This window comes from Nothobranchius furzeri, chromosome 16 (genome assembly GCF_043380555.1).
Source record: "Nothobranchius furzeri strain GRZ-AD chromosome 16, NfurGRZ-RIMD1, whole genome shotgun sequence".
NCBI lineage: Eukaryota > Metazoa > Chordata > Actinopteri > Cyprinodontiformes > Nothobranchiidae > Nothobranchius > Nothobranchius furzeri.
In genome coordinates this window covers 45,170,502-45,188,687 of record NC_091756.1, presented here as the reverse complement: position 1 = coordinate 45,188,687, position 18,186 = coordinate 45,170,502, and the positions used below count along the sequence as shown (strand labels likewise).

The window sequence follows — 18,186 nt, the reverse complement described above, 5'->3', positions numbered from 1 at the left end:
TATATATATATATATATATATATATATATATATATAACCTTTACGTTAATTGCACATGGACAGTCTCAGAGGCGCGAGTGTTCTTTGGTGGTAAATCGGTAAACTGCCTTTATCGGTTCCGCGGACGCTACTTCCTGAGTTTAGGAAAAGGGGCTTGGTCCCGTGCCCGCGCAACGCGAACGCGCATGAGATTAGCATCGATGAAGTTTGAGCGAACATGGCGGATTTCCTGCCGACCAGGTCTGTGTTAAAAGTTTGTCTACCCTTCTGTGTGCTCAGCAACGCAGAGGCGGACCAGATACGAAAGTCTAAAGAGATCGACAAAGGTCTGAACCGGGAGAAGACGCATGTGAAACGCTTGGTTAAAATCCTTCTGCTGGGCGCTGGCGAGAGCGGCAAGTCGACTTTCCTTAAACAAATGCGGATCATCCACGGCGATGACTTCGACGCGAAAGCCCGAGAAGACTTCAGATCAACGATTTACAGCAACGTTATTAAAGGTAACCTCACTTCTGACCAAGTTTACTTTATAACGGGTGGAATAAACCACTTGTTCTGGACCTAAAAGCCGCAGAAAGGCGTTTAAACGGATGGAAACGTTTCCACATCTGCGTTTAGCTGCTGAGAAGACACCCATAAACAGTCCACATCTGCTCTCGGCACACCCTACTCAGCCAGGTTTCAGCTCCAACATGCCCTTCTCTCTGTTTATTACCCTGCTATGATTTAATAACCAGCTTTATCATAACCGTAGAGTTTGTACTTTCTAAAGAGGCACGTTTAGTTGCTCAACGGAGGGTTGCCGTGGTTTAAGCTAGGTGTTCCTGTTTGTCCGCTGGTTAAAAAACACCAGCGGAAAGTCAATTTACTCCACAATGTTAGTTTCCATTAAACATGACCTTAAACTTCCATAATGCAGCGTGTTTTTTTAACCTTTGACAGCTTTTACATGGAATGAAGGCATTGTTTTACCATTTAAACAGTATTGATTTTAAAGGTTCGTGTTGCCACATTTGTAATGCTAAAGCTAATGATTCCATTTTATTAAATCACTTAAATTAACTCAATATTACCTTTACCACTTGAAAGATAAACTAAAGTTCTTTTTTCCCAAGGCAAGTTTTGGTTTTCCTTATTCTACTATGGAAATGTACAAACCAGCTCCACCACTAGAAGCTTGATCACTGGCAGCACACTGACAATTATTGATCTTGGGAAAGGGGTGTATTAGCAAGAATATATATATATATATGATGGATTGTCATTTTAAAATACAGATATTTGCAATATATTAAGACTGAATTTAGTTGGAAATCTCAGGTCAGACACTTACAAGACATCTAATATTATTGAGATTTTGTTGTTACCTCAGAATGAAGGTAGTAAAAACTACTGCCACCTAGCAGTTGGAGTTAATTGCACCACACAAAGAAAATAAAGTAAATGCTTACATTCAAATTCCCAGTAAAAATAATCAATACACTGCTTTTAAATATCAGTTCGGTATCATAACATGAAATATTGCTGTATTTTAGTGTATGACTATTTCTTCCACCTGGAATCTCTCTGACGGTGATCTCCTCACTTCCTGTTCAGGTATCCGTGTGTTGGTGGATGCACGGGAGAAGCTACACATCCCTTGGGGTGACCCAAACAATCAGCCGCATGGGGACAAAGTGATGGCTTTTGACACCCGCTCGGCCAAGATGGTGAATGGGCAGGTGGACAGGCAGGTGTTTTATGAGTATGTGGTTGCCATCAAAGCACTGTGGGCAGACTCGGGTATACAGAATGCCTACGATCGTCGCAGGGAGTTTCAGCTGGTAGGTTGATGAAGCACACACACACACACACACACACACACACACACACACACACACACACACACCACACAGATAAAGAACATCTGAGAGATGGGCCCTGTCTTTTTCACCAGCTTGAACTGATAAGAACCTTTCTTTACGTGACTATAGAGCTCAATTCTTTTATCAGCTGATCTAAGAAGAGCTTTTCAGGTAGTTTTTTTCTTCTTGTAGAAAAAATTCCCATCAGAAAGTTGGAAGGCATTTAGAAAATGGCTGTGATAATAGAAAGTGAAACTGTTTTTCTAATTCATTCTTTCCGTCTTTCCTCTCTCTCTGCATATTTAACTTTTTTGTGTACGCCTTGCGTTCTCTGCCTTGAGTGGTCAGACATATGATTAAGTCAGCTTCCTGTTTACGCCTCTTTCCGCTCCTTATTTCTCTGCTGTCAGCATGCACTTTTTAATGCTGAAGATTCCCACGGAGCAGCAGCTGTAGTCCAAATCCTCTCCAGGACCTTTGTGCTTTTAGTTTGTCCGCCTTAGATTTTACAGATGGAGAGGTTACATCTCCATTCTGGTCCGGGAACGCCTTGGGGTCCTGCCGGAGGAGCTGGTGGACAAGGCCGGGGAGAGGACGGCCTGGAGCTCCCTAATTGGGATGCTGCCCACGCGATCCGGACCCGGATAAGCGGAGGAAGACGAAGACGAAGATTTTACAGCCTGCTGCAAATCTAAAAGTCACAAATTTTATTTCCTGCATTCTTTTTTTTTCCCCTCCCTGATTTCATATCAGGTCACATGATCAACTTAAGAGTCAAGGGGGCCCACAGAGGCCAGAACAAGAGACACACTTCTCCAAGTTGCTTTCAGTATTAATCCAAAAGATGAAAATCACAATTTAGCACAAGGCTGGACTGTTCCCGATGGGATTTTGTTGGTCTTTTGCGCTCTCACTAGTCGATGTGTGTGTATTGGTTTTTGCAGACGGGAGGGGGGGGACAAGAACCGGAGCAGGAATGTTGATCTGCAGTTAAACAGCTTTATGCGTACAGAGCCCCGTCTCTCTCTCTCAGCGTTATTTACACACAAACATCAAGTGTCACACACCTCATGTAACACGAGAACAAGGACACACACACACACACACACACATTCTGTCGACGTGTGTGGGACTTAAATTCTTATTCTCAGCTAATTGGTATAAAAGTATTGTAAAAAGTCCTCGTGGAGTTTTAATAGTGCAAGTGGACAACTTTAAATCTGACAAAAGGTCCAACAAACTAGCTTTAAACCTTCCACAAACTAAACACTAGTTAGTTTGCTTAGTTTGCTTTTTCTTTTGAATATAACATTTAAGCTGTTATGAGACATGAAACTGAGAAACTTCAGAGAAATACATAAACAGCTGAAATTCGGACAAAATTCGACCTCAAATTAATTGCTTATGAAACAGTGACATGTTATATTTTATAAGACAAGGAAGTGGCATCATTGATTCAAGCACAACGATGCTCTTGGTCTTTGTGTGAGTCACGACAGCTGAAATATCTGAAACTCACCCTGAAAGTGCTTCAATCAGGAAAAAGGTGTAACAACTGTGTAGATGCACCAAGTAGTTTAGACACGTTTAACTTTATCCTGTTTAAAGTTTCAGGTTAATTACTATTGCCTGTTTCAGTTGTTGCAGACCTATGTGAGAATAAAATGGTAAGACTGATTTAATTCACCAAGGCTGGAGGGTGTCCGAGTTTCTGAGCTGTAGTTGTAATGTGGAAAACACACAAGACTCATTTTTATTTGCTAATTTGGAGTGAATGATCATCATAGGGTCACCAGCAGGGGACAGTAAAGACTATTACATGCTACTGTCCAAACATGAGTTTTTGCTAATTATTTACAAAGGTGAACCGAGACACTTTAGTCATTTACATGAGAATAATGTGAAGGAGTCTTGAGCCTGCCGGTAGGTTGCCGCACACGGGAGCAAACTGCTGAGCAAGCAGCCTTTAATGACTGTTTGCTCAGCAGATACCTCGCTGTGTGCGCCTGATTTTCACTGAGTTTTCAGCCTCATGAGACACTGAGGTGAAAATCAAACCGGTTTGATATTTTTCGCCTCACGGGGGTAGAAACTCACTGTGTGCGTACTACGTAAGCTGCGGGCTGAGCTGAAATATTCTAGTGGCCAATCAAAGCATGTTCTCCACTCACATGGTTCCAAGATGGCAGCCCCCTTTCTGCATGTCGGAAAAGTAAACAAAACGGAGACAGAGCTGGAAATGGAGGAATGTTTCTACTTGTTTTGTTGATGAGGCGTCACCACCACCGTCATTTCAAGGTTAGAAGAGTATGGGTACGGTAGCTGCAGAGAAGGGCCAGGCAAGGAGTTTATACCAATCCACTCCGTAGAAGACCCAGAATGCAACTGACAGTACCACCGCCTGGATCCTGAATTCTTCCAGAGGGTAGTGGAAATAGTGGGCACATTGATCGGCAAGGTACGGGTTTGTTTATTTTTCTGACATGCAGACAGGGGGCTTCCATCTTGGAATCATGTAAGCGGAAAACGAGCTTTGATTGGCCACTAGAACATGTAAGCACAACGGCAGCTCACGCAGTGCGCACATGGTGAGTTTCTACCCTCTGTGAGGTGAAAAATATCAAAGCGGTCTGATTTTCTCTGTAATTATCATTAAACACATGTAACCTGATTGGCCTCTCGTCATGTTTCACAAGGTTTGAATCTAATAACATAAACTATCAATGCTGGAGCTATCTTAATTACTCGATTACATATTGTTTCAGTTTTGTATTGACAGCATGCTAACTTCAGCCGCTCATGACTCATAATGAGCTGGGATTGATAACTGTTCCGGTTTCTCTCTCTCGCTCTCTGAGATTTGATAAAAACATTTCCAAACCAGCCTCCTCCTTTAAGTTTGAGTTGCTTTACTCGCATAGATTATATATATATATATATATATATATATAGACTTCACGGAAAGGAAGTCTCTCCCTCTATGTCGAACCCTTTCGCTCTCTGTCTGGCTTCAGTGTGGCAGTGCACCGTCCGGTTCCTGCCTTGTGTAATTGTGCTTGTGCACACACATTCACACTCAGGTTTTTCAGGTCAGGTTAGTTTTTTTTTCTCCTCCTGTAGAGAGCAAAAGGTGAGAAGAGAAGCTCACAATGAAGAGGAAATGACTGGCACATGCTCCTCGCACACACAAATGTCACCCAATCACTACATCTGGCTAAATTTGAATTATCTCTGCACCATGTCACTTTTATTTGAATTTGATGCAGAATACATGCTAAACAGCCCAGCATTTAGATGCCAGTAACAATAGAAACTATTTCTGTTTGGAGTCCATTTTTAGGGCCCTTTGATTTCTCCAATGCAGAAAATGTGGACAGAATTTTGGAATTAAAAAATACTAAACGGAATTTGGTCCAAAACACATAATCTCACAATTTGCTCATTTCTCTGGTAGGGAATGAGGCATAATAGTTTCTATGGGGGTATATTGGCTAGAATCAGGCAATACAATGTTTATCATACAGGGGGATGATGCAGTATATTACGATTCTAAAAACCAGATGCTATTTTCTATTTTCAAGGCTGAATCTAATTGAAAAACTCAGGCCATACACATGGTGTTTCTCAATGCCAAGGAATCTTGCCTTGACCAGAATCTGAAGGGTTTTATTGCCATATGTGTGAGAATCACAACATTAGGAAATTGCTGCAGTACTTGGTGCAAGGAAATAAATGATAAGCAAAATTGATGTCTTTGTCCCGCCCTGGTTGCCTAGGAGATATTCACCAAGGCATGTTCAAGTGTTCATGTTCTACCGAGGCGTCTGTTCTCCATTTGTTCGCCGTTTAGCTAGCAAGGATACACGGGAGGTGCCTTGTAGCCTAGCCTTGGTCAAAGATTTCCCAGAATACAGCCGCAGTCACAAGATGCAAGTCTGTTTCATTTAACAGTTTTCTTTGACCAAGGAAGGACATTGTCCTTGTAAGCAAGACACCTGGCCTTGCAAGACCGCCTTGCAAGGCCAGGTGCCTTGACATTGAGAAACACCCCCAGTGTTATTATGAGATTATTATGGTCTCGTTGTTCCATCAGAATATTAAAACTACTGCCCCCAATAGTAGGAGTTTGACTTGCACCACACTAAAGAAATACAATAAATCTTGCTGTAAATATTCAATAAAATCTAAATCTGCTTTTACTTATTGATTCAGTATCATATAACTAAATACTGTGGTTGAGTGTATAGATATCTTCATACATGCCTAGTGGTGTTTTGGCTGCTACTGCCCCCCGTACCGGTTACTTAGTTACGCTGGGGTTGGCCCTCGTTTCCACACAGATAATCAAAGTCAGCAACTGTAAAAAAGTGTGCTGAAACACCACCGTCCTCCATAACATTAAGAAACTACAAGCTTTGTGTAAAGCACTGTGGGCAGAAACAAACTAGTGATTAATCTTGGAAACATATTTCCTGCCACTTGATTGGAAGTGTAAGAAAACATGCGATGACCGCTAAAGCCTGATTTATGCTTCTCCGTCTGCGTCAGTGCGGAGACACGCAACGCCATTATCCGTGCTTGCCTAGGGCTCCGGCAGGCACGCAAGTACGTACGGAGTCGAGCCCACTTTTTTAAACATCCGTCGAATGAGACGGATTACACAAGCTTGTGATTGGTCAGGACGCCGCTGTTGTTTACAGCGCCGCCACTGCAAAGAGAGCTGAGGACGACAAGCGGCAGACACAGAGAAGCTTGAAGAATATCTCGCGAAAAAACTCTAAAAATATGAATGTTTAATTCTCCCGTGAGTGGAGGAGTGAAAAGATGCGCAGCAAGCATTTTATTTGTGGACGGAAATGACAGGAAACGTGGGTTTAGAGGTGGGGAGCGCATGAAGCGGTGGGAGAATGAGAGACAAATATGTCCGTGTTAAAAGTCTCTTATATACACAAAAAACACAATATAAACACACTATCTTGGACCGATACATGACAGGATACCACAGAACAGCGCTACGCCCTCTGCTGTCCTGCCGGGCAATTGCTTTGCAACGCTCCCCAGGAGACGGAGAAGTAAGAGAGCAAAACGCTTCCGTCAATCCGTGCGTGTCTGTCCCTTGCGGAGCTGACGGAGAAGCATAAACCAGGCTTTAATGTCAAAGACGCATCAGACAGAGACAAACGACAAACAAGCTAGCGGGAGCGAAAAATGTTTGAAAACTCTTAAAATTCATCTTAATTTGCACAGGTGTGACTCTCACCTGCTGGCTGGCTTCCTCTCTGTTAAAAGTGAAGTGTGAGTTTATTTTCATGCACCTGAGTGTATTTTAGAAAACGCTGCAAAGCTTCCAGTCTGGGAAAAGCATTATGGAGTCCACTACACGTCTCTAGGTTCTTTATTGAACTCTGGCCATAAATAACCACGGTTCACTATGATCTTGTCTCTGATGTCATCCCTCCTCTCATTTTGTAGTTCTTAAACATTGACAACAACAACAAAAAAACACAGTAATACCTAATTTTGCACAAACAATAACATATTTTGTTCTTCAAAACAAGATGAGTAACATCTCAACATCTTAACACACCTGCAAAAGCACTCTTCTGCAGGTCTATGGTACTTGTGAATGTCAAATAATTCCTTATATTTGAGTTCTGTGTCTAGTGAGTTGTTGGGTTATTTTCTCATTCGCTTCATAATTGCACACTTCAGAGTAATAAATATGGTTAGAATAGAAGGTCAGATTTCATAAAGGTAAAAATGAAAACAGCAGCATTTGGGTTAAGTGAAACAGAATAAATGGGGCTCTGGTTTTTGGTTTATGTTGAGCCGGGCCCACTCATACAAACACACAGATACATTTGTATAAAGGAATGCTGCTAAGTCCTGGAGGAGCCATGTCTGGACTTGCACAAATTGCACAAAAGGATGCTAGAAGAATCTAGAAAAGGCTTTCCTTTACACACACACACACCATGCAACACATCTCTAAACATCAAAGACACGCTTTCAAACACATGTCACTTTGGCATCAAATAATTTGCATTCTGCCTTTACTTAGTTTTGACGCGGACACTGAGCTCTCAAAACAAACAGATTTTGTGTGTGCGTGCGTGCAGTGAATTGATTCTTTTAGATGAACAGCAAATGACTAGTTGAATGTAATGTAACTAAGCATGCAGAATGCATCTGTTAATGTTAGTGACAGAAATTCCTCCTCTGTCCTGTTCCAGGGTGAGTCGGTGAAGTATTTCTTGGATAATCTGGATAGGCTCTGCGAGGCGGTAAGTTGTTTCTGCCTACTCTTATTATTCTATTCAGACTAGAGGCCGACCGATCTATTCAATTTTTCCTATATCGGCCGAAATTATTTTTAAAAGCCGATTTTAAAAATAAATTTAAAAAATCAGGCTCCTGTGTGGCCAACTGCCGCCACTATTAGACCGAAGAAATTACCCGAAGGACCCTAACACACTGTTTTTTTTATGTTTTGAGTTTATTTTATATTTGAAGTTTAATAAATGACTTGTGTGTGTGTATATATATATATATATATATATATATATATATATATATATATATATATATATATATGCAGATGGGGCGATTTGGCCTAAAATCAGCATCAATAAAGGCTCAGGGCTTCTTATAAAGATGTGATCCTTTCATAATGTAACATCTATTGAATCAGGGTAAGCAGATAATTTTTTTAGAGGTTTTTTTTAACTTATTTTTGACTCCTTCATTAGCTTTTGATAGAAAATAGATGGTGAGACTCTAGGATTAGAAAATCCTGACAGCTCAACGTCACACTAACATAACTTAACATTCATGGACTCACCCATCTTGACACACAATGGGGAAGGCTAGCTTTAGTGTCCAGGAAGCAGCAGAGAACATGTCAACTAACAAAAGCTAACTGTTAGCAACAGCAACTCCACCACACTCCTCCAGGCTTGAGTTATTTGTGGAGATAGAACATCAACGTTGCAAAGCAGTCGGTGATGGTCACATTGCTGTTATCCAATCAGAGGCGAGTTAGCCAAATATCAGGAAGTAAGACTCCAGGCCCTGCTGTCTGAAGCTACTTTCTCCTCCAGCTAACTTCTACATCCTCAAATAGGAGCACCTGAGCTGTATTCCCCTGAATTCAACTTAAGGCATTCATTCCTACTAGAGACCACTGCAAATGTTTTGAAAGATGAGTGAAGGACCTCTTTAAAGGTTCCTAACATTCACATTCAATTCAAACTATCTTGAGGTAAAAAAAAAAACTGTAACTTTTGACTCAAGCAGAAAATGTTTCAAATTGTTTAGTTTAGTCAGTCTTCCTTTCGCAGTAAAATATGAACTTAAGGTTGTTAAAGGGACTGTAAGGAAGTTTGAAGTTTTTATGCTCGCGATCGCCACTCAGGCCGAACGCGTAACTGCAACTTCAAAAGTAAGCTCGTGCAGAGGACGGACAGAGGACAGGAGAACACATAGCTAATTAATTTGGTTCTGTACCTTTCTCTTCAGCACAGCCGACAAAGGTTTAAGATGGGTCAGTCCTCAGGATGCTCAGATCATTCCTTTCCCTTGCTTGAAAAATTGTTCCAAAATGAAAGTTGAACTCGCATCTCTTTTATCCGTGAATTCAGTGCCTTTCGGTGAGTCTCAAATAAAAATGTGGGCATCTTATTACTGTAAAAAAATATGTCATTAATGTAAAAAAGAAACTCAAAATGACAAATTATGTTCACAACTGGAGTTGAAGCCAGGTCGTCTGCATGGGAGTCAGACACCTTACTAGGTGAGCTAAAGCACCAGTAGGGCTGCTCGATTATGGCAAAAATAATAATCACGATTATGGTGACTGAAATTGAGATCACGATTATTTAGGACGATTTTTCAATTTATGTTGATTTTATTTGTTTTTATTCAGTCATAAAATTGCTCAGAGCACAATCAGGACAAAAATAAGAAACAAGATGATCACTAAAAGAACTCCTGATTCCCTGTATAAAAGACCAATATACTTATAGCTCATAGTCTATGACCCAAGGGCTGTAGACCTTGGTTTAACTCATTTAAGTCTAACCAGTACAGAACCAAATACCAATATCTTGCAAATACTGACAGCAAGAATTATACAGTGGCATTTATAACAAATAAATGCAAATAAATTGATGTTCACAAAATGTTGCATAACATTTATTGAGTTGTGTCAAGGTGCTGTAGGAGAGTGCACTAGCACCGTGTCCTCAGAGAGATTAGTTATTATTTATCAGCGTGAGGAAGTTATTTCTACCTTATTTACAAACTATTTATTTACAAGTCCATCAGTTAATGTAATAATTGTCCCAACCACAGCTGCACCCCCCACCCCCCAACCCGGTCTCACAGCAATCAGGGGCAAGCTGCACGTGTGTTTAGCGCGCCGCACGCGCACATTTAGCTGTTTTTAGCGGCTCAGGAGTCCGCAGGTGCGGTGTGTGTGTCACTCACTCTGGTTACTCCAACTGGGAGCAGGGCGGCTCCGAGAGCTGTCTTTAGCGACCGACACATCACTACATCATTCCCTTTCCTAATGTCCTGAAGAACGGTCCGGAGTGCAGGCGGAGTGTTTAGCTAACCTGCAGGAAACGTCGACGATAGTTATCCAGAAAGTAGCTAAGGGTTACCAGAGATGTTTCTGAGGTGTTCGCTAGGTACTTTTAGGATTAAAAAGTCAAGAAGGGGGTCTGAAAAGCTGTTAGAAATAGCGTCAAAGTCGCTAAGTTGGCAACACTGTGGAGGAGCGCTTCATTTGCAACTCAGGGCAGCGCAAGCGGGAGGAGCAAATAATCGGCTTGTTTTGTTTTTTATAATCGTTCAAAACTCAGATCGTAATCGTGATTAAAATTCGATTAATTGAGCAGCCCTAAGCACCAGTGATGTTCAATCTGTTTGTAACGTTTATATCCTTAATGACAGCTGAAACGTCATTCCAAAAAATGGTTCAGAGCTAAAATAGCTATTTTGTTGCTAATTTGCAGGAAATATCTAGAAGAAAGTTCTACAGAAAGTAGCTAAGGGTCCTCAGAAATGTAGCTAGGTTCGTCACTAGGCGTTAGGAACAGAGACAAAGCCACTGAGTTGGCACTGCCTCTCTCTCTGCTGCTAAAGATACTGATAGCAAATGCTACGGGCTATGCCTGAGCGTGAACGCGCATGAAGCAGCCTGTTTGACCCGAGCATCTCTCTTTTTCTGTGATTTTACAGAAAAACAGGCAATCACAGTAAAAATGCCAGGGCTCATTCTACAGGACCAGGGCATTGCTGGAGAATGTATGAAGAAGAAATTTATTATTTCTATACATGTCAAACATCCTTATAGTCCATTTAAGGACCTTGTTGAGTCAAGACTGTTGAACCTTGTTTTAAAACATATAATTGTTTCATTTAAATATAATTGTGGATTTGTGATCAAATTTAGTCTGGAGTTGTGTTTTTGGTGGGAGCTTGCATTTGATCGTAGGAATAAGAGGATTACCATTTCCAGGCAAACCCATTAGATTTTTTTGGTGTGTTTCCTTGTTTGTTTCAACCTCCATCCTCATAAATTAAGTGTTGAAGTTCTTTAAACTGTATTGTGTTTGATGGAGATGTTGTGTCTCCTGCAGAATTATCTCCCCAGTCAACAGGACATCCTGCTGGCTCGTAAACCCACCAAGGGCATCCACGAGTACAACTTTGAGATCAGGAACATTCCTTTTAAGATGGTAGACGTGGGGGGGCAACGATCAGAGCGGAGACGGTGGTTTGAATGTTTCGACTCCGTCACTTCCATCCTCTTCCTCGTCTCTTCCTCTGAATATGATCAGGTGAGAAGATGCTGCTGCTGAGCCTGTTATTTTACTTCAAGTGTCAAAATAATCAAAGTATTTTTTAACATGTCATGTAAATATAGTCTTATATGCATTCAGATATTCAGCTAAGATAAACATTTTTGTTTTGATGTGAAGTTTTTGACCCGATCAGCTGAACCATGCATCTAAAATATGACACGCTAACAGTGAAGCACTGTTATTACACCTCTGCAGACTTCATACACAAAATATGGGCTGTAATTATCACTTTACTGATGATGTATGAACAACAAAGCTGAGATCATGTTCAGTAAAACATGTACTGACACTTTGCACCGACGTCACCTAATCACGTGGGTCCACCATGGTGGACCGACGTCACCTAATCACGTGGGTCCACCATGGTGGACGGCAAAAGCATGTAAACAGTGAGCAACACAATTACTAAACAAAGGGAAAAGTAGAGCCTGAAATTGTTTTTGCGATCAAAACAACAACAAAACTTCTCCAGCATTCCTTCCAACTAGTTCATGCCCAGTTCAGTTATCAGAAGAAGTAGCGCATCTAAGTCGGGGCTGATAGAGAGCAGTATGTTAACTAGCTTACCATCGTTAGCTTATGTTCTCTCTGCAGCTGTTCACCGATGTAAACATGTTGCTGACTTTGCCTAAATTCACCCCTCTGAATGTATAACTTTATGTTGTAAACAGCGTTTCACTTTACACCAAAGCTGATTTTTTAAAAAGTCCGGATCCCTACCGGCTTCTGTTGCTGGTGGTGTTACCGGGTTCAGCTGCTGCTCTCACACCGGAATGAGAAGATCTCTGAACGCCGACGCTCATATAAATAAATAACGTAATTTTAACACACGTAATCATATATCGGAGCTTTAATATTGTTAATAATTGTATCGCTGCACACTACAGTGGATGGAGCGCAGCCTCCGTGGTGAAATACCAATCCATCAGGATTATCAATAATTAACTAGTATAACACATCACATTTATCCCTGTCCCTGTCTTCCTCGTGACATAAATTAATGTTAAGCTTACCCGGTAAAAACATGTTCGCTGCAAATCTGAGGCCTGCTAGTCCGCTTGATTGATTGATCGCTGCAGTTCATCTCCGTTCTCAGTCTCCATCAAAGTTATTTTAAAGAAAAAAACGAGTTGAGTTTACGTCCTTGTCTCTTAGTGCAGCCAACCACGCAGCAAGCTAAAACCATTTTACTGTCAAATCAACTAAATAAAAGCGATAAAAGGCTTGTTTTGACTACCTTCACTGGAGTTTCTACGGGTGTAATTGGTCTTTTTGCCGTCCATCATGGCGAAGGGGGCGGTCACATGAGTGGCGTGACGTCACGTGCAAAGGGTCAATACACTAGAGCTGGTCCATACATCCTCATATCTATAGTGTGAAATAATCAGAAGCATGTTCTGTAACTGTGTTGCTATATGTTCTTTTCTTTTGTTTATGTATGTCAAAATGAGCAGAGTGTCATACTATCTACACTGCTGCAGAACGCGTGCTTCTAAAAGTATAGAATGCCATCAAAAAACATTTATTCTGCAAAGCAATTTTTTTAACAGTACAAAACATTTCAAGTAATTAAGATGTTTTACAAGTTATTTTCAAACAATGCAACACTAATGTAATCTATAAAAATATGAAGATTATTCTAATAAAATAGAAACTAAATTTTATGGAAACACAAAATTATTTAAATTGAATATCAAGATGTAAAAAGAAAACATCAAATTCAACATTCCACACAAAAAAGCTTTCCAGTTAAACAGAAATCAACAATTTTAAACTTGCGAAGTCAAGTATAAATACAAACGCTGAACATCAGTTTTTATAATTGTGTACCCTACTGACCCAGATAGACTGCCATTCACACCGACTGCGGTTGGTCTGCATTAGTACAGACACAAATACATGTCCGTACAGCGCCGTGTTGTCACCCCTGTGCCTGAAAGGCGCTTTAGAAATAAAGATTGAGTTGAGTTGAGGTTTGCTGAATGTCTCCACAGATTTGCTCCAGCGAGAGCACTAAATCTCTGGGTTTCACGGAAGTAATAATAAAATTTTACATAATATGTTTAAAGTAGGGATAGGACTCGATTTAAAAATTACTCTAATTAATTAGAGGCATTGTAATTTATCTTAATTGATCACATTTTAGTCGTTCAGAGAAATTGCCCTCAAAGCATTTTTAATTAAAATTAATGAGGCAGAGAATCAAACATTAGACATGGATATTATTACTGTAAACTCAAGCTCTTTTAATTTCCCAAAAAATGCTTTTAATTCTTCAAATGTCACTGTGTGATATGAGGTAAGACCCAAATCAACTATTTTAAGATTTCAGAGTGTTTCTGTTATACGTTGTTTGTGACTGTGTACAGAGTAGTGCGAACACGGAGCATTTTCCCAGTGTGTCTGACTACTTTAACAAACACTGTTTAGAGCAAAACTCCATTCTGTCTGGTGCTTTTAATGCTGCACAAATGTTAGATAAATGTTAAAAAAAATTGCTTACCTCAAATTTTTTAAAGTTTCCGATGCCACCCGACAGCAGCAGCAGAGATGTCGATCTCTGAAATGTCCGTGTCACGGACTCAGTGGTTTACAGGAAGCGTAGTTTTATTTGTACAAATTAAGAGAAGAGGCTAACGTGTTTTCCCAAATACAACATCAGTCCAAGCAAGGCATTTTTTTCAAATTATTCCATTTTAGTAGCTATTATCAGAGCACTGTGCGTCAGTGATATCAGTCTACCAGGAAGTCATGCAATGACAAAGGTTCCACTTTGCAAGCTGTGAATAAATGAATGAATATTAACGCATCATATTTTTCTATTTATTTATCATAATTAATGTGTCAATGGCCCAGCCCTAGTTTAATGGTAAACTCTAAAATTAACGTCAACTGTCTTTGTGAATTGCTATCCTTGTTGTTAGTCATTAAAAACATGCCAGTAAAAAGTGCAAAGTAGGTTTTATTTTGAACCATACCGGATGTACCTCGTTGGCCCACTCTCGTTTAATTTATTTAGCTTCATGAAAATCAAATTTTTTTTTGTGTGTGTAAAATATAGACTTCATTCAGAAAATGTTCAGAGCTCCACATCCGGCTCTGCACCACACCTCAGCCAGTGGGAATGCTCTGAGTAGACTAAAGTTTTTGGTCTTTGCAGAAGCCGTACGGAGTCCAGGTGCCTCTTAGTCTATGTGAATCAGGTGTGAAACCATTTCTCTGCTTCAACACACCTGAGCTTCATGAGCCACTGAACATGTAAATAAACCATTGAATCAGGTGTGATGGGGCAGAGAAACAACTAAAACGAATGTGCCCTCCAGTACCGGTTCTGGGCACCCCTATTTTATTGTGTTTTTAATAAATATGAGTGGCAGTTTCTAAAATTCATGACAAGAAATATTAAACTTTTTTATGACATTATTTTTTAAATGTATGTTAGGAGTTCTGTTTAATGCAAACAGTGTGTTGTCGGAGGCTGCCTCAGAAACTGAAAACGATCTGTTCTCAAATTACTGATATGCTTACCTATCTCCCCTCCTTAGAGCATGGCTTTTATTCTTTCTGCTATAAATTTCAGGGGAAGTTCGTTGGAGGTGCCTCCAGCTCCTCTTACACATTTATTTGCTCAGATGCGTGTCAACAACTGGGTTTTATTAGCACACAATAACTGATTCTGTGACATTGTTTGATGGTTGCGGATAGCACTCGAATGGGTCAGCTGTGGCTTAATGAGAAGAATGGTTGATCAGAAGGTGAGCGGTTTGATCGCTGCTCATGGCAGGCCATGTATCAATGCTTCGCTGGGAAATGGCTTGGGGTGCTGTACAAATGGCAGTCTGCGGGGATGGGTCAAATACACAGAAAGTGTTTCCCCAAGGGAATTAATGGTCTCAATCTAATAACTTTAAATCGGATGTCAAGATCTTTTATCAGTACTCAAACTTTGTGAAATACAATAGCAGGAACTAAAACCTGACTCATTCATCCTGTGTTCTAGGTGCTGATGGAGGACAGGCAGACCAACCGCCTTCGTGAATCACTCAACATCTTTGAGACAATCGTCAACAACCGAGTCTTTGGCAACGTTTCCATTATCCTTTTCCTGAACAAGACGGATCTGCTGGAGGAGAAGGTGAAAATCGTTGCTTTCAAAGACTACTTTCCCGAATACACCGGAAAGGAACATGACCTGTCAGACGTCCAGTGTTTCATGGTGGACTGCTTCCGAGCCAAGAGACGCATCGTCTCACAGAAGCCTCTGTACCACCACTTCACCACGGCCATCAACACTGAGAACATCAGGCTGGTGTTCCGGGATGTCAAAGACACCATCCTCCATGAAAACCTCATTCAGCTCATGCTTCAATGACCCCTGGAACCCTGTGAAAGAATAGGGACTGACAACCTATTCCACCTTACTCCCTTGAAGGACTTTAAGGAGACCAGCCTCTGAAGAGCCGGATAGATGTCATCCTTCTGCCTTGGACATTTTTTTAGCGTTTGCATTCCACTTGGAAGAGTTGGCCCTCTGTTTAGCTCAGGATCTGACTAGGGAACAAGTCATTTGGGCAAACTGTGGTATAAAATAAGACAAAAAAAAACTGGTTTGGTTTTTGAATAGCATACCCCTGCTGCTTTGTCCTCTGTCAAGAGCTCTACTGGGACTTTTCAACTCCTGCCATGCCCGTGCTGGCACAAACGACGGTCAACCAGATGTTTTTACAAACCAGGTGAATGATGTCTAATCCAGCAAACAAAGAAAATAATCTGAGTCAAATATGTTTCAGTGGCAAATACATTCAAGGTTTGACTGTGCCAGATTATCTAGTCCACGCTGAAGCACTGACTCGAGTTTCTCCAGAGATGTACTCCTTCTGTTTCCACTTGGTTTGAAGCCTCTTTAGGAGAAACTGCACAACTGTGTTTTTTATTTTATTTTTTTTCACCATCACACATTCCTTCCCGTTAAGAACAGCAGGTCATTGGCGTCGGCACAAAGCCAAAATTTCCTCTGAGACTGTTGAACGTGAAACGATGCATAGACTAGCTCCAGAACACTGTTTGTTGATGACTGCTAGGAGAAGGCACAACTACACGACTGAACCTTTCTACATAACGTCTTGGGGCCTAATCACTGCCTTAAATGGCTGTTTAGAATTAGTGTTAATATTAATTCTTTTTAATAAGAAGGTTTAAATTTATCCTTACATGTCGTTCACAATTTTGATAGAAAGGGTAAAACCAAATACCTAGATTGTAACATTATGCAGGTGTGCCACTAAGTGAACATGCAGTCAGTCCACTGTTTCCTCAGGGTTGAATCAGAACCGGTGTTGATACAGATGTAATGTTATTACATTCAGCAGTAGTTAACTCGGCCGGCCATCCACAGCCCTGATTCCCTTTCTTTTTATTTGTAGCCATTTGATTAGTTAGACAACCTTCATAAGGCATACCCCTCGTTTTTGTATTAATCATTGATGTCAGTAATTCTACAGGGATTTGTTCTTAAATTTACTGTCTTTGATATTGCTGTGGTAATCATGTGAGAATTGTTTTTTCGCACTGAATTTTGACTCCAAGGATTACTGAGAAACCATCAAACATTTCCTTTATGTATTTTTGCACACCAGAGTGTGCTGTTTTGGATTTCTCACAAATACATTGTGAATTTTGTAGAAAAAAAATGTGATGAGAAAAGCTACTGGAGTTGAGTAACTTTGTCAGTGATTGTTCTCTGTAGGGGACTGATTTTCAAGGCACTGTTAATCGGTTGTTTGGGGTTTTGCCAAATCATTCATTTTTTCTCCAGGACTGTTTAATGGTCTACAGGCTTGTCTTTTGCTTTTGTTTTCCACACAAGTGAAGTTCTCAATATGGCTTCAAGTCTCTGCTTTGTAAATATGTTAATATTATTCAGGTTCAACTTCTTTTATGTAAATGGTTGTAGAAAATTTGATTTGATTTTCTTTTGCTGGATAATTTCAAATCACCATTTTTCCCAATGAAGATTTTTTTAATGTTGAATTTCTTTAGTGTATTTTATTTTCCATCACATTTTCAGAATTCATGTTCATGTCAAATTTCACTATAAACCCATAACCTCATCAATAAAATACACTTTTCTTATACCACGCACCTTTTTGCAGACTGTATTTTCAACCTTGTGTGTTTGCCTTTTTTGGAAGCATTCAACCAAAATAAAACATTTGTATTTGTGCAAACATGGTGCATGTTCTATAGATGCTGCCAATACAAATTTGAATAGACTTGAGAATTTATTAAAAATGGTTCCAGCTAAAAGAAATGTGCACCAGGTTCCACTAAACATGCTCACATGATTCTCAGAAATGGAAGAATAATAAAATCAGAAAATAAAGATTTTTTTTTAAAATGGAAAACATGACTAGAAAGACCTTGCCAGACATGCTTAAATTACTATTAATGGTGTAAAAGATGACTAAACTAAG

General features: G+C 40.3%; 1 protein-coding gene across 1 annotated transcript; it reads left to right on the top strand.

Moving 5' to 3' along the window:
• Positions 1-145: 145 nt before the first annotated feature.
• Positions 146-17,854, top strand: LOC107387703 (guanine nucleotide-binding protein subunit alpha-13). The gene is made up of 5 exons (XM_015962818.3): positions 146-500; positions 1,597-1,823; positions 8,078-8,128; positions 11,489-11,689; positions 15,714-17,854. The coding sequence occupies exons 1-5, from the start codon at positions 218-220 to the stop codon at positions 16,083-16,085; spliced, it is 1,134 nt and encodes a 377-aa protein (XP_015818304.1). The 5' UTR covers positions 146-217; the 3' UTR covers positions 16,086-17,854.
• Positions 17,855-18,186: the final 332 nt, after the last annotated feature.